Raw genomic sequence first — 17,919 nt, 5'->3', positions numbered from 1 at the left:
GTTGAAGTCTTAATAATGTCATTAAACTTTGCTTTTGTTGATTATCTTGTGCCTCCCATAAACTAAGCACCCAGCCCCATTTTTTAATTTTTGCTTCTTGGCAGGCATCACTTACAGTAATACAGTGTTATCAAATCTATACTTTCCGCCTAAAAAATGTCAGGAAAAATAGACCACTCTTAATGTTTCATTTATTATACCTTTGAGCGAGTAGAACTAATTTTATATTTGTTTATTACCTGTCGAGACACAACAATATATATATATATATATATATATATATATATATATATATATATATATATATATATATATATATATATATATATATATATATATATATATATTGACATATACTGACACATTATCATGAATTGGGTAACAATGATAATGGTAAAAATAAGAATATAATTGGTACTGAGACCTGCTCAAAATTGCTTTTATTTTGACAGACCAACTACCGGAAGCGGCTCTTGTTGTGATGGCTCTGGTAAACACCATGCCCGGAAGCAACCTAGCAGATTTTTTTACAAACCTCGAATTTGACGGGCTGGTCACGTTCAGCACCAATGAGTCCGGCTGATCCATCATCCAGGTCCGGATGTAAGCGGCTCTGCTGGTGCGGCCTGGTGCCGTGTGTTGGGCTGTTAGCTTGTTAGCATATTAGCTAAACTTTTCTTTCAGAGTTGAACTTTCCTTTAGAAAATGTCCCAAGGAGACGTCAGAAGCTACTTCTGGCACAGCCTGCCAGCCACCGTCCACTGGAAGTTCTGCCGGCTCATGGATGGGCTATCAAACTTGGATTGGACCCGATTTGGTGAGACAGAGCCCGACATGAAACTGGATGGGGAAATGTCTATAGTCATGAGTGCACCTTAATGGAAATCTCGGTATTAGTTCGCATGTATCCATTTAAACTTGCTGTTGAGTCAAGTTTGGTCAGAGCCTCTACTACATATTTCATCAGGGTCACTATAGTTGAAGGACCTCATTTTATCGAATAGCTAATTTATAATTTATGACTTTTAATGATGCCCTGGATTGGCTGGCAACCAGTTCAGGGTGTCCCCCGCCTACTGCCCAAAGACAGCTGGGATAGGCTCCAGCGCACCCCCCCCCCCGCGAACCGAGTGAGTAGAAGCGGTACCGATAATGGATGGATGGACTTTTAATAAATGCAAGCTTTGCAAAAGCCTGATGGAGATACTGATCATTTCAATCTGGTGTGTTGGAGAAGCGTGACATTTTTAAAAAAAAAGCTGGATAGGGCTCTTGAGGACCGGACTTCAGCACCCCTGGCCAAGGCTATACCAGATTGCATTAGGTCATGAGTGGGAGCAACTTGTGTACAAACATTTAACACTTGTGTATTATTTCAATTTGGTTTTCAAAAATAAAGCTTGCTCGTGAAAAAAAATTACATACTTCTCCTTGAGACTGATGGACTGGTCCCTTAGAGATAGAAGTGTATTTTTGTATGTCAGTGTAATCATCACTAATTGAGTCAAGGAAAGATGGACCTCTCAGTCCATCATTGACTGACGCCCATTTTGCTAACAGAAAAATGTACTGGTGCCTCCTGCGTCTTTATTAGCGGGGATGAATGAACAGGCCCCAAAGTACCTGTAATAAGTTAAATCCATGAAGTGACTAGACTGTTCATTTTACTTTACTTTAAGTCGTCGTTTTAGTAACACTCCTAACTGTCAGGTTTGTTCTTTCTTGGAGAGAGAAAAAGAGAGTTAAAACGCGTTGGCTGACAATGCAGCCAGCCTGCAAGCTTCAGAGTTTTCATAGAAGCTGCAACAATCCCTAAACCGGACCTTTTTTTCCTACGTGAAGCACTGTAGCCCACTTGCCTAGATAAACCTGCCGAAAATAATGGCTGGATGTTTATATTTTTATTTCTCAAATAAATATTTTGCCTGAAAACAAGTTTTGATCTTTGCTTTCATTCTACAAATGGGTACTCTAAGGTTTGAAAGGTGAGTGTTTTAAAGAGAGGAAAATGTGAAAAATGTTAATGCCTATCTGAGGAAAAAAAAATGTGTCAAGCGTGTTTTCTGAAAAGGCGGTAAACTTGACATTGGAGTCCCACAAGTTGTAGATAGATAAACATAGATATAGATGAATGCAGGGGCAGAGTGGCCATCAGGAATTTAGGGAAAATATGTGAATTTTTCTGAACAACTGGTGTACCATGCTAGTCCTGACCATCAGGGCTGCCTGCACAGGGCAGACTAAAGCGTGTACAGTACTTAAGTATTTGCACTGGCCTTCTACTGCACTACTTTAACTATTTTGGAATGAACATTCTGTCTCAGCTTCTGAGGTTCTTGGAGATCAATTGAGCGTACGATTAGCTGCGAAGGAGGAGAGTCGGACAGACTATGTAATGAATCAATGGAGCAACAGGAACGGACGTGTTGGTGAGGTGCTGGACCTGTTGGAGCATCAACAGCTTTTCCGCCCGAGAGACGTGATCCTTCAATGTGCGTCTTCTGACCTCTGACCTCTGTACCAGTCACATGATCATTGCTAAAAGTATTTTTTTTCCTCATAGGGGCATCATCTTTGAAGGCTTCTCCACTTGCTCCTCCTCCTGTAAACCTGTCTCACTTGGATCCTCCTGCAAATCCAGGGATGGCTCTTTCCCAGATGGCAACCCACGTAATCAGCACTACAGGTAGTATGACATGCAACCCTTATCATGCACTTGAATTAACCACAGGACTATACTACTTTTATAGACAATGAACGAAGCAGATATTTGGACTAAGCAAAAAAAAAAAAAAAAGAATCAAACAAATGTCATAGAAACATGACACTAATTAACTCATTCACTGCCCGCCCAGGTAAGATGAATGTATTTTTTGGCGTCTATATCCGTCAATGGCAGCCAATGTTAATAGAATGGGATGTAGAAGAGAGAATAGAGAATACAATTCTTCATAACTCCTGAAGTGGGGACATTTTTATGGAAGCAAAATGGACCATAGCAGCACACAATCGAATATCACAAATGATCTTTCTATGCATCTGCAACATCAGACGAGACTTGAGAACGAGAACAGCAATGGATGTGGCAACTGTACATGAATAATCAATGCTATGTACTAGGGGTGTAATGTTTCACAAAAGTCACGGTTCGGTACGTACCTCGGTATGGGGGTCTCAGCACAGCAAAAAGCAACAAAAAGTCTCAAAAACATAAGACTTCTGTATTTTCACAACCATAAGGCGCACTTTAAAGTCCTAAATATTCCACAAAACAGACGAGGCGCACTGAAATGCTACGCACCTTGTGTGTAGATTGAGAGCCACAGACCTGTACACAAGCTATTGTGTCGAGCAACGGGTCTGTTCCCCTTAAGTGCTTTTCAGAGCGCAAGTTCACAGCCTACTGATTCAAGTCTGAGTCCACTGTGCACAGAATTGAATGTGACAAATAAATTCTGTCAATACCTCTTTTGGGATGGTTTGAGACAGTAATTAGTTAGAACAGACCAGTATATATGTGCAGGAGAAAGCTGGACAAAAGGGCAGCTGTCCACGATGTCTCGTAGTCTGTCTTATCATTCATGTTATTGCAAGCAAGAAACATCACAGGTTTAGACAACAGACTGCAAAAAAAAAAAAAAACTTGCTGCCCACAGCACACCTCTCACTCACATCTCTCTAACCAGCCATCTGATTGGCTGAGGCTGATAGGCTCCCAGAATGCATTACAACTTTGTGTTACTTTTATTTCTTTTTGGGATATGGATGGCATGCGAGATGGATGTTTTGTGTTAATTGTATTTCTTTCTTTCATTGTTTGCTTGTATGCTGTTCCGTGATAGTTTTGGTTTGATTTAAAGCCGTGACTCTAAGGAGTTTGGTGACCAGTGACATCCCTCCCCTGACATTGTTGGCTTGCTCAGTTGTCATGTGTGCTCCTATAACATCAGTGGTGCTGCTATTGACAAAGCTGCCTATCTCTAAGTTTGTTTCAACAGATAGCAAGTTACAATTCAATTTGCTATACAACAAAAAACATTCCCTGTTATAAAAGCACACAATATAATAAAAAACAATTCAGGTTGTTCATAAATAACAATTAAAAAATAATAAACTGGGAAACACCATGTCTTGTATGGATAGACTGATGTAACAAATAAAGTCAGGTAACTCTTGCCAACTAACAACATTGGTAACTTCTTTATAAAATAAGAAAATGTAAACCTTGAACGTACTCTCCATATATAATATAATTCAATTTCGCCTGATGTCAAACAAAAAGTTTCACTGAGGATGTAAACTGAAAAGCATCACTTAAAAGTTCAGTAGTGCGTCACTTCAGGATCGGACTGGTTCAAAATAAAGGGCAAAACAGCATTAAATATCATCATGATCTGCTATGAAAAGACAAATAGAATAAACTGTGTAGCGACCACAGTCTGGCTAATATGCGCCCCGGATGGAACATTGTAACGGGCCTCCAACACGTTTAATAAACAACATATGGGCGCATTGTTGTTACTCTGTGTAACCCGATTGCTTCGGTCATTTGTTTAGCTGTCTGCTTTCACTTCTCCAGACTGCTTGAAAGCAGCGGAGATAAGTTGTTGGTGTTGGGCGTGTTTCTTTTTTTCTACCCCCGGTAACTGGCATATCGGGGTTATGCCGTTTTACATGTGTGTTAGCATTTTGGAACTATTACCTGCAATATACCGCGCGAAGGTCGAACAACGCCGACACGCAGTTCTTCTTGTTCGGTCCACCACTCGCACTCTGTCGCCGTAATCAACTGGGAAACCGAAATATTCTCACACGGCTGATTTGTATAGGGCTGACGGTTTTCTCGTGCACTCGACACTTTTCTTCTTCATTTATTTCGATTTATTTCTTCTTCTAACAACAAATGTGGGGATTGTGTGGTCTCTGGCGTTTACTTTTTTTTTTTTCCCCCCTCGGACGTATTTGTCGTATGATCGCGTGCACTGAACCATGAAGCCTGTACCGTGATCTTGTTCTTTCAGTCACGACGCAAAACTCTGGACCATAGTGAGGGTAGAAAGATAGCTCGACTGGTAATCCAGGGAGCTTCACTTTTCGGCTTAACTCCTTTTTCACTGACACACCGATCCAGTCTGCATCACTGCAGATGACACCTGTTGGTCTCACACTTCATCCTACCCTCACTCGTGAGCAAAACCCCATGATAGGTGAACTCCGCCACATGGGGCAGGATCTCATCCCCGACCTGGAGAGAGCTCTGCACCCTTTTCCGATTGGGCACCATGTTCTGAGATTTGGATGTATTCTACAATTTTCTCAATCACGAAATGTGGCTGCTGCGTATGAAACGCTGCGATAAAATGGACGCACAGTAGCTTTGGGGTCTTCCAGATGTTTGGTGACCATATGAGTAATGGGATGAATTGTTTCATCTATGCCAAGTCCCTGCTTATCGGCAAACTGAAAAGAAATAGTCTGTATAGATAATTTTCACATGACCTCACAGAACCTTGCCAATTGACCTGGCAGCCATTTTATGGGGCAAACAAACTTTGTGGTTCAGTGAGAAAATACAAAAGCGGTACAAGAGGCCATTTTGTGTTTCTAAAAAGGTAATTTCACAATGGTGAACGCGTGCCATTCACGAGTGAAACAATAGGGCGACCAAAGATGTGAAAAGAAGTTTCTTTTGGAATACCTGTTGTCAGACACCATGAATATGAATGAACAAAGGAATTGAGTGTGTGGAGAAGAGACACATCGATTGCGAGGATAAACTGACAGGACACATAAAGAGAAATGAACATTCACACCAACGGAATTTAAGGTCTTCAATTAACCCAACAAACATTTTTCGAATGTAGGAGGATGTTGGATTCCTCAGAAAGCGACTGCGACGGTGCAAAACACTCATATGTGCTTACACTGATATCACAAAGTGACTCAATCATATTTTAACATTTGTGTGCAGCCTGTTAGTGGCTTTAAAATCTGAAAATGTGTGTGTGCCTGAAGAGGCTTCCGAGTGCTTTGATGTGATGTGCTGATTGTGTTTTTCAGTCAATAAAGGAAGAGAAAGAGCGCTACCCCGACCAGCCCCACCACCCTCAAGTTTGCATTCTGCTCAACCTCGCACCCTCCAGGTCAATTATCACTCTTCAATAACTAATAATGAGCTCAGATTGCTCATGTCTCAAATCACTCAATCCGCTAGGGCCCCTCATTGGTGGCGTCTGCCGATGCCGACTATGGGGTGATGTGCTGGTCCTATGAAGAGGTGCATGCTGGGACTGAGGGGTTTTCGCCAGCCCTGCAGATCGGTGAGGGAGGCTTCGGAGTTGTGTACAGAGCGTCCCTAAGGAACACTGACTGTGCAGTCAAGAGACTCAAACAGGTCAGCAAATCCAGAGCTTAACACTCATTTTTGGTACCACCAGCACAGATTTAGTCGCACCTTTTTTGAGGCATGGCCATACAAACATAAACAGGTCAGCTATTTAATATAACTTTAAAAGAAGACAAAAGAAAACAAAACAAAAACTTGTAACAAGTAAAAAAGCAACTTCAAATTTGTTTTATTTGTATTAGTTTAACAAAACACAATAACAATACTAATTAGAAAGCTTTCACTAAGACCAAAAATACTTTAAAAGAATTCAAGACGAAAAATATCCAACATTTTCCACACACTTCTGATAGTTTTGCTATAAAGAAGCCGTATGGCCTCTTTAAGTTTTCTCATGATTTTGATAGCACTCCTAACCGTCAGGTTTGTTCTTCCTTGGAGAGAGAGAAAAAAAAGAGTTAAAGCAGCCAGCTTGCAAGTTTCAGAGTTTTCACTGAAGCAGAAACATCCCAAAGCCAGCCCTTGTTTTTTTTGTTTTGTTTTTTTTTTGCACTGTAGCCCCCTGGGACAGATAAAGCTGAAGCAAGTGATGGCTGGGCGTTTAGATTTTTATTTCTCAAATAAATGTTACGGCCTGAGAATACTGTTTGATCTTTGCTTTCATTCTACAATTGAGTATTTAAATCATCAAAGGTAAGATAATTGTTTTAATCTATATGACAGGTTGAGTTGAACTATTCTGTGGTGGGGGACATACTGGATTTTTCGGATAATGAAATTGAATAGCCTAATAAATCCGATTTGAAATATATTTCAAAATGTCACGTCCCCTCAGGGTTGCACATCCTCCCATTTGAGAACCACTGACCTACTGTACACTAAATAGTTAAAGTTTAACCAGTTATGGTGGCAAATTTCGCATTTTCCTTTTAAAATGTTGAAAAGATTAATAAATCAGTTAAACACCAATTAGAAAATAAAAGTAACTTAAAAGTAATAAGTAACTTATTACTATACAAAGTCGGTAATTTTGTAAAGAAACCTATTTCTAAATGCAAGTAACTAGTAATGTGGAATGCATTACATTTTTGGAGTAACTTTTCCAACACTGATTAAATGATATGTGAATGTAGAATTAATCATGTCTGCCTGGTTGACAAGATCGCGCTGTTTTCTAATTGTAAATAAAGAACTTTGATTCAAGACCATTTCTTGTGGTTGACTTGCCTTAGTTACAGTACGTTATTGTATTTAAAATAAAACAAATTATATTTTCATTTGTATATTCCTGTCTATTTTATTTATCTAAATAATTCAATTACTTATCAATTACTCAGTGCATGAGGTGTTTTTTCATTGCATACGCACTCCAGTGATTCTGTGTAACACTGTTTTTTGCTCTTTCTTTCGTCATGCTATTCTCAAGTAACAATACACTTAACAATGGTGTGTTGACAGGACTTGAACATGCTAAAGGAGAGCTTCAATGCTGAAGTGGAAAAACTGTCAAAGTTAGTGTCCTCAAGCATGCATACAGTACACTGGCACACACTTAAAGCTCTCGTAAAAAGCATGTGCCTTGTTATGTGTTAGTATGCAATATTTGTCATTCCATTCTGTGGCTGACTAGGTTCCGACATCCAAACATTGTGGACCTGCTTGGATTCTGTCAAGGACCAAGTGTTTGTCTCATCTATAGCTACATGGAAAACCGATCCCTGGAAGATCAGCTGCACAGCGTAAGACGCAAACACACACACACACGCACACCCCCACGCTAACGCACACATACACTCTAATATAGATGCGTGTTTATGTTTAGGTATCTTCTACTCTCCCATGGCATCTGAGGGTCCGCATTGTTCATGAAACATCAGCAGCGTTGCAGTACCTTCACGCTCCTCCAGATGGACACAACTGTGTAATCCATGGCGATGTGAAAAGGTTGCCCCTACACAAATCATACATGAGTAGATGGAAATACTCCAACTTTAAAACCGTTCCAGGCAAACGTAAATTACAAAAATGTGGAAAACAAGCCTGTTACATCAAAGTTTGATTTCATCCACTTGAATGACACTGGTTCTTCTTGAAAAAAAAATGTTGAATTTGGTCAACAATTCCAGCTTTTGGGGGGATTCAATTTGATCTAATCTATTTAAAAAAATGAGTTTAAATGAATTTTCTTAGGAATAACCCGGAAATATATTTAAATCAGCTTTCTTTACTCCTTATTTCTGTTCAAAGAATAATTCAGAAAACATGCAGTCACTGCGTTATTTTTCCACAGTCATCATAATACTGGCATTGTGCGATCATTGATATACTGGGTTACCAAAAGTATCCATCGGTTTTTATTGTTGTTACGACCAGATGTTGTAATAATTCATGTACATAATTAATAATTCACAATAATGAATCAGAATTAAAAATACATTGGATGTAATAAGTTTACTCTGAAGTTTATGCAGACTTACGCAGTATGTATGAAAAAATAATAAAATGGTTTTAATTAGTCGTTCGGATAGGAAACTAATTAAAGTATATTAGATTTACTTCATATTTCAAGATTAAAATTGACATTAAACAAAAAGCCGTGATATCATTGTTTTCCACTTAGATAACCATATTACTGACAAAACAAAACATCACAGTAGGGCTGCCACAAACGATTATTTTGATAGTCGACTAATCACCAACAGTAGTCGTGATTAGTCAACTAATCGGGTCATATCTAATTTGCGGCATGCCGCACCAGCAAGCAGCTGCTCTTATATGACCAGAATTAGTTTACAACTTGATTCTTTATGAATGTAGAAATTAATGAGATAATACAACATTCAACTATGATTGAACTTTACAGCTTGTAGCAGCACTTCTCAGATGTTCATAAATTCATAAATGATGGGGCAATATTGTGGCCTGAAAAGTTGTGGCTGCAATTGTTTTTCACTATTTCACTATTCTTTGACATCAAACATATATATATATATATATATATATATATATATATATATATATATATATATATATATATCAAATCAATTGTCGACGATTTGGCTTGTTCACGTCGTCGTGATTAGTCGACTAAACTACATCACAGTAATCATAGTAAGAGTCTTCAGAAATTTGTGACTGCTCAGTTTTCCAGATGACATCATGCAACCTCCAATATAGCTCACATGGTCTCCATCTCTTCCATTTCTTGTTGCAGTTCAAACATCCTTTTAGATAGTCACCTGGTGGCAAAGCTCGCTGACTTCGGCTTGGCTCGCTTTGTGTCTCCAAACCCATCGAGCCGTCTGGTATCTAAGACGACCACCGTGGGTCAAAAGTCCAAGGTGAGGGGAACGCTGGCTTACCTGCCAGAGGAGTACGTGAGGAATGGACAGCCAGGGACACAAGTGGACATCTACAGCTTTGGAGTTGTGAGTCCCTACTATCTAATGCATTAGTTGGCAAATTCTGCTTCTCTAGGGTGCTTATCCTGCATGTTTTAGATGTCTCCCTCCTCCAACACATCTGATTTAAATGATCAGAATCATTATCAAGCTACTGCGGAGCTTGCTGATGAGCTCACCATTTGACTCAGGCGTGTTGGAGGCAGTGGCGCAAAAAGTATGTATGCGGCATATGCGGCACATAGGGGCGACATGCTAGAGGGGGCGCCAAAGCGATGGGAGGAAAATAATTTTTGTTCACGGGGATGGTTTGATCTAATCACTAATACTAATAGAGGCACGTCACTGATAGGAGCCCCTCTGCTCTGTGACTCCCACCTGCGACCCCCCGCCCTCCTCCTGCGCACCGCACACACACACACACAGAGTCCAGTGCGCGCACCCTCGAGTACGCGAGCGGCGAGTGTTCACAATTCAAACATCTGATGATGCTAAGGAGAAGCAAAATAGAAAGTGCTGTCAAATGAAACGTTCAATCAAAATTTGAAACAAGTGTTATATTCTGCCCAAAAATGTATTTATAGGCTACATATAAAATTTTTTTTTTTTTTTGGGGGGGGCCCCCTGTTATGTGTCTGCATACCCCCCAGAAAGTAAGTAGTTGCGCCCCTGGTTGGAGGACGAAAACATCTAAAACATGCAGGATAGGGCCATTCGAGGACCTGGGTTGATGACCCCTGCTTTCGATAGACGAAAATGTGAGTCAGGATGCAAAGAGGTGACAACATAAACCTGGTCGACCAAATGGACCAGTCTTTAACTTTGTCTTCTGTTCCACAAGGCAGCGTCAGTCTGATCCTCAGTGTGTGTGTGTGCGTGTGCGCGCGTGCGCGTGTGTGTGTTTTGCAGGTGTTGTTGGAGATACTGACTGGTCGGCGAGCTCTGGAGAAAGACAGGAAACTGGGCGATATTTACCTGGTTTGAACTCTTACTCCCTCACTCGCTCCCAAGTTTAACTGTACACACACTCACAAGCGTTCCCATGGTTCTGCAGAAGGACGTAATCCAGGAGGTTCAGGAGGGGCCGATGGATTCTTACAAAGCAGCCTGGAGCAAACTCCTGGACCAGCGGCTGTTCACAGGTTAGCGTTTCTCATTATGCTGTCCTCCAGTCTCACGGAGCCTCTCTTGACATAGCTTGTGGTGTCAGCAGGGAGCGCCACCGAGCTGGCCGGGAGCATGCAGATTGTAGCGCTGGCCTGCAGGTGTCTGGACCAAAAATGGAAGAAGAGGCCCACCATGACTGAGGTTTGTTTATTGTTTGAGTTATGCTAATAGCTATGAGCGGGCCCTTGCAGCCCAGGGCATATTGGGTATCCTGGTGCATTGGAGGTCCACAACAAAAGAAATAGTGGAAGCTGAGAAAAAGATCACTTAACCGTATTGTACTTTGTACATACAGGGATAACAAAGAACTTTTCATGAGGCCGCAAAAGGTACAGGAGGTGGAGGAGGGGGGCTGTGGGGGCTTTGAAGCCAAGGCAGGAGCAGTACAATTCAAATGAATTCTGCTCAGATATGAAAACTCCTTCAGTGCTGTTTATGGAAAATTTTGTATTTTTTATTGTGTTGATGAATGATGAGAAAATTTTTGTCCTGGGCAAATGGGCAGGTGCTTGAGCACCATTTGGACTGCCTGAATGTGAATGTACATAAAGACCAAGTGTGAAGTAAACTTGACCAACCGCTTTTGAGTAATAAATCTATTTTGAGAATACTGACCTTAGTTTTTCTAACGCAAACGTCCTAGATTCATAGTTCGACCCATTGCAACGACCTAACAACGAAAATGCTTTTGTTCGGCAATCTCCGGTATGCTTCGGGAATGACGTAATTTACAGAACGATGAGTCACCAGTCGCCATTGAACTGCATTGTTGATTGTCTGGTGAGCTGCTCTACAGATATTCCTGTTGCTTTATTCAGCAAAACGCCTCGGCGCTGTGTGGCAATGCATTTTTCGTATTCTGGAAAGCATCTATTTGAATGGCCAAAACGAAAAATAGGGCCAATAAATAAATAAATGGACCAATTTCGTTCTGGCAAAGAGATTGAATTTCAAGCCAGTGTCAACGAGTGTTCTTTCCTACAAGAACTTCGAAGATCTGATTTCTCAACCGCTCTGCTTATGATAAAGGGTTCACAAAATGGTAGGTGTGATTACAATCCATTTTGAAAAACGTGTAGTGTTTTTTAATTTGGCATTTTCTCACTCAGTCACACTAAGTCTTTAAAGTACATAAAGGAAAAATATGAAAACCCTAGAGGTATGTGCCAATTTGCAGGAAGTGTCTAAGAGTCAATTAGTGTCCTTCAGTGCCTTCAGACTTTGAATGTCAGAAAATGTATGACATGAAAAGTTATGACCAATCAACTTTTTTTCATGACGAAACATCTAAGTTCAAGAAAAAGATTTAGCGGTCAATGAGGTCAAAAACAGTGAAGTAGAGCTTGCCTTTTTTTTTTTTAAATCATTATTATTTTTAGTTTTTATTTTGGGGGGCTTACGTAACTCCATTAAGCCATTGCGAACTAGCAAAATTCCCCCTTCACTCTCACCCTCCTCCTGACATGGTTCCCAACCTTCTAAATACTTGTTAACAACAAATTTAACTTTCACACAGACTTAAGACTGCGAGAGGAGCGTAGACTTGGCTTATGAAAATCGTGGATGGATGCACTTTGCCCTTTGCTGCTGCTTTGCTTTGTTGCCTTCTTTCTCTTCTTCTTCTTCGTCGTCTTCTTCTTCTCTCTTCCCTCTTCTTTTTAAACCACGAAGAAGACGCACTATCGCCAGAAGTAATCATGGCTTAACTTTGGCTTTGCACAATAACATCAACAAGGACCTTAGGATAAAATGCACCGCGGGATTCTAGTTAAGGTAAGTTGTTTTAAGACAGACTTTTACAAACATTAAGATTTGATTTGCCAATGCTTCGTCATGCTCCGCTTACCGTTTCTGAACATGTCATGTCATGTCATGGCAGCCAATCAGCTTGTGACAGGGGTGTCAAACTGCGGTCCTGGAGGGACCTTGGTCAATCCTGCTGGGAACCAATCATATGCCTTGCATGAGTGCCCATGGTCTTTCCGCAATATGGCTGTCATGTGCATGTGTTTTTATTTGAGTGAGTGAGTGTGAGTGTGAGAGAAACTCAAGCTCTTGAGATGGCACAGGCCAAGTTAGTCAGAAAGGATAAGGTCACACAAACTCTTGTAAAGAATAAAAAATGGGCCAAAATTGTACATTTAAAAAAAATCTTCCTGTTCATTTTAGCATTTGTTTTTTGCTGACTTTTTTGTACGTCCCGGTTTTCATAGGCCTTGGTCAAACGTACTGGGAAAAGGCTTTGTTGAGTTCTGAGTGCTACAGAGCCATTTTTGGAAAATCGTACATGACAACTTTGAAATATAAAATCTTTCACCATGGTCGCTGTGCGTACGTTTCGGGATTTTTTTTCGGCAATGTGTAGGCCCTCAAAAATGTGATTGTGCCATGAATAGAAACAAAAAGAAGAAATCATTTATTTTATTACAATAGGGCCAGAGGTGGGCTTCTTACTACATATTGTCAGTCCGTTATCGTCATCTGTCAGCAGTGTGGGAAACCGTCCGTCATATTTGTTTAAGGCCAAACCAACCTGTAATTATTGATTGGTCAGGCCGTTGGTCAGGTAGTTCGTAATTATTATTATTATTATTATTATTATTAATGCATTGTTGTCCATTGGTCAATCGGTCCATTTTGCATACACTTTTTTGCTAGTCTATTAAATTGGTGGCTGCCTGCAGCTGTTAACTTCTAAAATGCCAACATGTTTTCATTTATAGTTTAATATGCTTTAACTAAAAGTAACATCTTCTGGTTCCTAGTTCCACATCCTTAGCCAATCACAGCCAGTCATCATAGTAGCTGCAGAGATCCTATTGAATTCAAGATCACTCACTCTCACACATATACTGTATATTCAATGCAGTCCTCTAAGTAACCTCCTGCGAACAAACACACGAGACAAGCAGGGTGTGTTTCTGTCAGTCGTCAGCAAAATGGGCGTTTGTCTGTGACGGACTGAGAGGTCCGTTGTGACAGACCCAGTTAGGGATGATTACAGTGATGGACAAAAACCCACTTCCATCCATCGTTTCCAAGTTTCCGTCCTTCCAGGCCAAAATTGGGTGAATGCATGTAGTCTTGATATTGACATTTTTGCCCTCCTTTCAGGTGTTTAACAAACTTCAGGACGTCAATGACCGGGTGAAGAAGTGCAACCTCCTCCCTGCCCCTCACCGTTTTTCCCCTGAATATCTTCACTCTTCAAACTCCAGCGTTGGGGTTGTGATCCAACAGTTGTCCAAACTGGGACCCCTTGAGGACACATACCAGCAACCCATAGGCTCCTTTCCCACTCCTACTGCATTCTCAAAGACCTCCTTCCAGTCTTCCTTACCTAGTCCCCCTCGCCCTGTCCACTACTCCTCTCTACCACCTCACCCATCCTCACTCCGTCCTCCCTCTTCCTTCTCCTCGCTTCCTCCTCTCACGTTCTCTGTCCTTGCTCCCTCCTCCTCGTTTGAGGGTCCGTGTGAAACAGATGAGAGTCGAGGTTTCTCCCAGTATGATCTTTCTGCTGGGAGTCAGTTCAACTCCAAACTCTTATCCTCATACGCACCCACCAGTGACCAGTACCAAAATCAAACTGAGCCCACAAAGTCCCAGTCCAGAGAGCCTTCTGAGGACCAGTACAATTTTCATGACAGAATGGGACCTGATCCGTCACACAGGTCCCCCAGTGGACCTCAGATTGCTGCGGGACAAGGACCAAGTGTTCCAGAAATGTCATCTCCTCCAGCTCCTCTCGAGTCACTGACTCCCGAGACCTCAGGTAAAGTTCCAAAGATTGACTAAAATTACATCCATGAGTACATGTCTCACATTATAACACGCCATGTTTTGGTCTGTGCTTGCGGGTGACCAGATGTTGTGCGGCCTTGTGAGGAGTTCAGGGGTCCAGAGGAGAGTGATGAGCTGGAATATCTTGCTGCTACAGACACCTGACTGGTGGAGATGGATTTGGGTGGAGCAGGAGGTTTGCAGGGGGGACTGGTACATTCCTTTTGTTCAAGTGAACCATTGTTTTGGACCAAGACACAAGTCAAGTATACAGCCTCCCCACTTGCTGAACCTGGATTACGTCCTACTCGTGTGACTAATTACATATCCTGTCTGGCTCTCTGAAATCACAAAAATTGACAATGCAAGCTCATGAAAGAAGCACACTCCAAAAATTACATACTGTAAAGATGACAACTGTTTAGTTCTTGATTGACAATGAACATTCACAGATTTTTATTCATGAATAATGCCAAACAGGTGCAGTTAAGTTTTCACGTTTCTATTGTCAACAGGATGGAAAACGTTTCACCGCAGTGTACTTAATTATACAGACAATGACTTGTGTGGTACCTTGAGCGCTATTAACACAGATCGTGCCCCGAGCGACACGGCCAAATCAACTGCTGTGTGTGATGTTGTACAACTAGTTTTAATGAAATTTGAATTGCAGGTGAGTGGCCTTGCAACGTTTCAGATGTGACGGCCAGTCACAAATTACATTTCGTATCATGAGTAGTGATAGACTATTGGCTGGGCCGATTATTGGGGCCAATATTTTGCCAATTATCGGCATATGTTTAACTTTCAAGGCCGATAAATTCAAAGCTGGTTTATTTTGGCTCGCTGCAGCACGCTTCTCTCTATCTCTCTCTCTCTGATGAGTTTGTTGCTTGTTGCCCTGCAGAAGATTTGCCTGCTCACAGCACCATCTAATTGGTTCCTTGTGAAGCCAATCAGCAGTAAGATGCGTTTTTGCTTTTTCCCCTCCAGTCACACGCACTACGGGAGATGTCCCGCGAGCAAAGGAAGGTTAGTCCACAGACTTTGCCGAAATTTGAATAAACGTCAGTCTACTACAACTCACAACTAACAGAAAACTATTTGCCGTATATAAACTTTAAAGGGATGTTTGTTTTCTTTGAACTATTAGAAATGCAGCTGAGCCTGGGTGCTCCATGCACGTTTTGTTGGACTTTTAAAACTAAGTTGTATATTTTCTAAGATTAAAAAAAGCTTTAACTTGTTGTAATTCACAAACGTTTTGTTAAATAAATTAGGTGCTTTAAAGGCATTTAGGCCCTCTTTAAAGTCCCTCATCTTCCCCAAAACAAACAAAGCGCCTAAAGTGACGCGCCCATTATATGGACCAAGCATCACTCGCGACCAGCAACCCTTTCACTCATTGGGCTGTCCGGAGTGCATGTTAGCACACCCTGCTGGTCAAAGTCTGAGTCAACTATGCTTCAAATTGACGGTGAGTTATACATTATGTGACTATGGTGTTTGGGTGATGGTGTAGGAGAAAGCTGGACAAAAGGGCAGCTGTCCACAATGTTGTAGTCTGTCTTATCATTTATGTTATTGCAAGCAAGAAACGTCCCAGGTTTAGACAACAGACTGCAAAAAGCCCAAAGCACAACAGCACATCTCTCTAAACAGCATGTGATTGGCTGAGTCTGAGTGGCTCCCAAGAAGCCATTGCTGTAATTGGCTAAGGCTGAGTGGCTCCCAAGAAGCCATTGCTATAATCTTTTAGTGTTATTTTTATTTCTTTTGGGCATATAGATGGCATGAGAGATACATGTTTTGTGTTAATCCTATTTCCTTGTTTCATTGTTTGCTTGTATGCTGAGGGTTTTTTTGGTTTTGATTTGAAACCGTGACTCTAAGGAGTGTGGTGACCAGTGAAGTCCCTCCCCTGACGTTGTCTAGGAGACTATTGCCAAGACACCTTTTATTGGGTAGAGACATTGTTATAGGCAATGATTCCTTATCGTTTCATGACATCTGTCATTGAAATGGAGTGATACCTTTGGCAACGATACATTAGGGGATTGAGTCCTGGTGATCTGGCGTCAGCGCGCGCGAGCAGCCGAGGTATTATCGCCTAGTTATATGCATTAAATAAGGAAATACCACCCTCAACTGGTGTTGCGCTACGGAAAGTCAAGTTTTGGAGATTTTATTCTTGAAACCACCCTTTTGGTTTTTTTCAACAAATGAATATCGGCTACAAATATCGGTTATCAACCTCCATGACTACTAATAATCTCTATGGCCCTGAAAAAAAACATATTGGTCTATCACGAATCATGACGTCGTATTTATCTACTATCTATCCACTACCAATGTAGTATCATTAGTCATTGGTCTTGGAGGCGAGTGGGGGGCAATGATGCGAGGGCAAGGATCTCAGGCAGTCAGGTGTGTTTACTGGCAGAACGGCAAACAGCTCACTGGACAAAAATTGCCAATAGTTTACAGGTAGGCCCGTTTATAACTCACTGCGATCATTGTCAAGAGTCTCAAATAGCCACACTTTTTAAATTCGCACCTGTGTCATCTCTTTGTATTTATTATTTTTATATCTTGATATTTGGTTCACAAGGGAAAATTCACTGTTCCAGTAGTTTCTACAATGAAAACAAGACAAAACAGGCATGGCAAAGTACGAATAAAAATATTTATGAAATGAAAAGATTGTAACTATTTGAAGAGTATCCAGATACCAAAAAATGTTAAATCAATGTTGACGAATTCAAAGATGCTGTTGACTCTACATTGCATTTTAGTTGAATTAAAAGATTTGAAAGCTCAATGTTTAGTTTCAACACTTAAGATGAGCCATATTTCAACATTGATTCTTCCATATTTTGCTATCTGTGTAGGTATTAAAAACTTGAAAAAATATCAAGCATACCTGTCCAAGTTTTTTTTTTCTCCATACACTAATGAAAAAAGTGGAGTCTTGAAGGTCCAGAATATGGCACAGAGTTATCACTGTGTGAAATGTTGCACCAACAACAGAGCCTGCTTCATGTCTTCCTTTTGTTTGTCGGCAGATGTTTGTCGGCAGAAAGCCTCCCTTTGACTCACTGTGGGTATGAGTTGCCACTATATTTTTAATTTGTAATTAATTACCAGGAATTCCTTCAACGTATATCTGTTGTCTAAACATTTTCATCTATTTATTCTGATGTATACTTGCTGTTTCAAAGG

General features: G+C 40.9%; 1 protein-coding gene across 2 annotated transcripts; it reads left to right on the top strand.

Moving 5' to 3' along the window:
• Nucleotides 1–460: 460 nt before the first annotated feature.
• On the top strand, nt 461–17,757 carry irak1 (interleukin-1 receptor-associated kinase 1). 2 transcript variants are annotated; one of them, XM_088290491.1, is made up of 14 exons: nt 461–817; nt 2,325–2,492; nt 2,564–2,686; nt 6,061–6,143; nt 6,215–6,394; nt 7,805–7,857; nt 7,977–8,085; nt 8,169–8,290; nt 9,561–9,774; nt 10,657–10,725; nt 10,802–10,889; nt 10,961–11,055; nt 14,029–14,689; nt 14,783–17,757. In XM_088290491.1, exons 1-14 carry the CDS (start codon nt 706–708, stop codon nt 14,860–14,862), a joined length of 2,157 nt encoding a protein of 718 aa, XP_088146617.1. In that variant the 5' UTR covers nt 461–705; the 3' UTR covers nt 14,863–17,757. The 2 variants fall into 2 exon arrangements, with proteins under 2 accessions (XP_088146617.1, XP_088146616.1); XM_088290490.1 differs by having other exon boundaries at nt 10,958–11,055.
• Nucleotides 17,758–17,919: the final 162 nt, after the last annotated feature.

This window comes from Idiotropiscis lumnitzeri, chromosome 3, assembly GCF_059441095.1.
Source record: "Idiotropiscis lumnitzeri isolate Australia: NSW breed Sydney's pygmy pipehorse chromosome 3, RoL_Ilum_1.0, whole genome shotgun sequence".
Classification (NCBI taxonomy): Eukaryota; Metazoa; Chordata; class Actinopteri; order Syngnathiformes; family Syngnathidae; genus Idiotropiscis; species Idiotropiscis lumnitzeri.
This window is presented reverse-complemented; position numbering and strand designations above follow the sequence as displayed.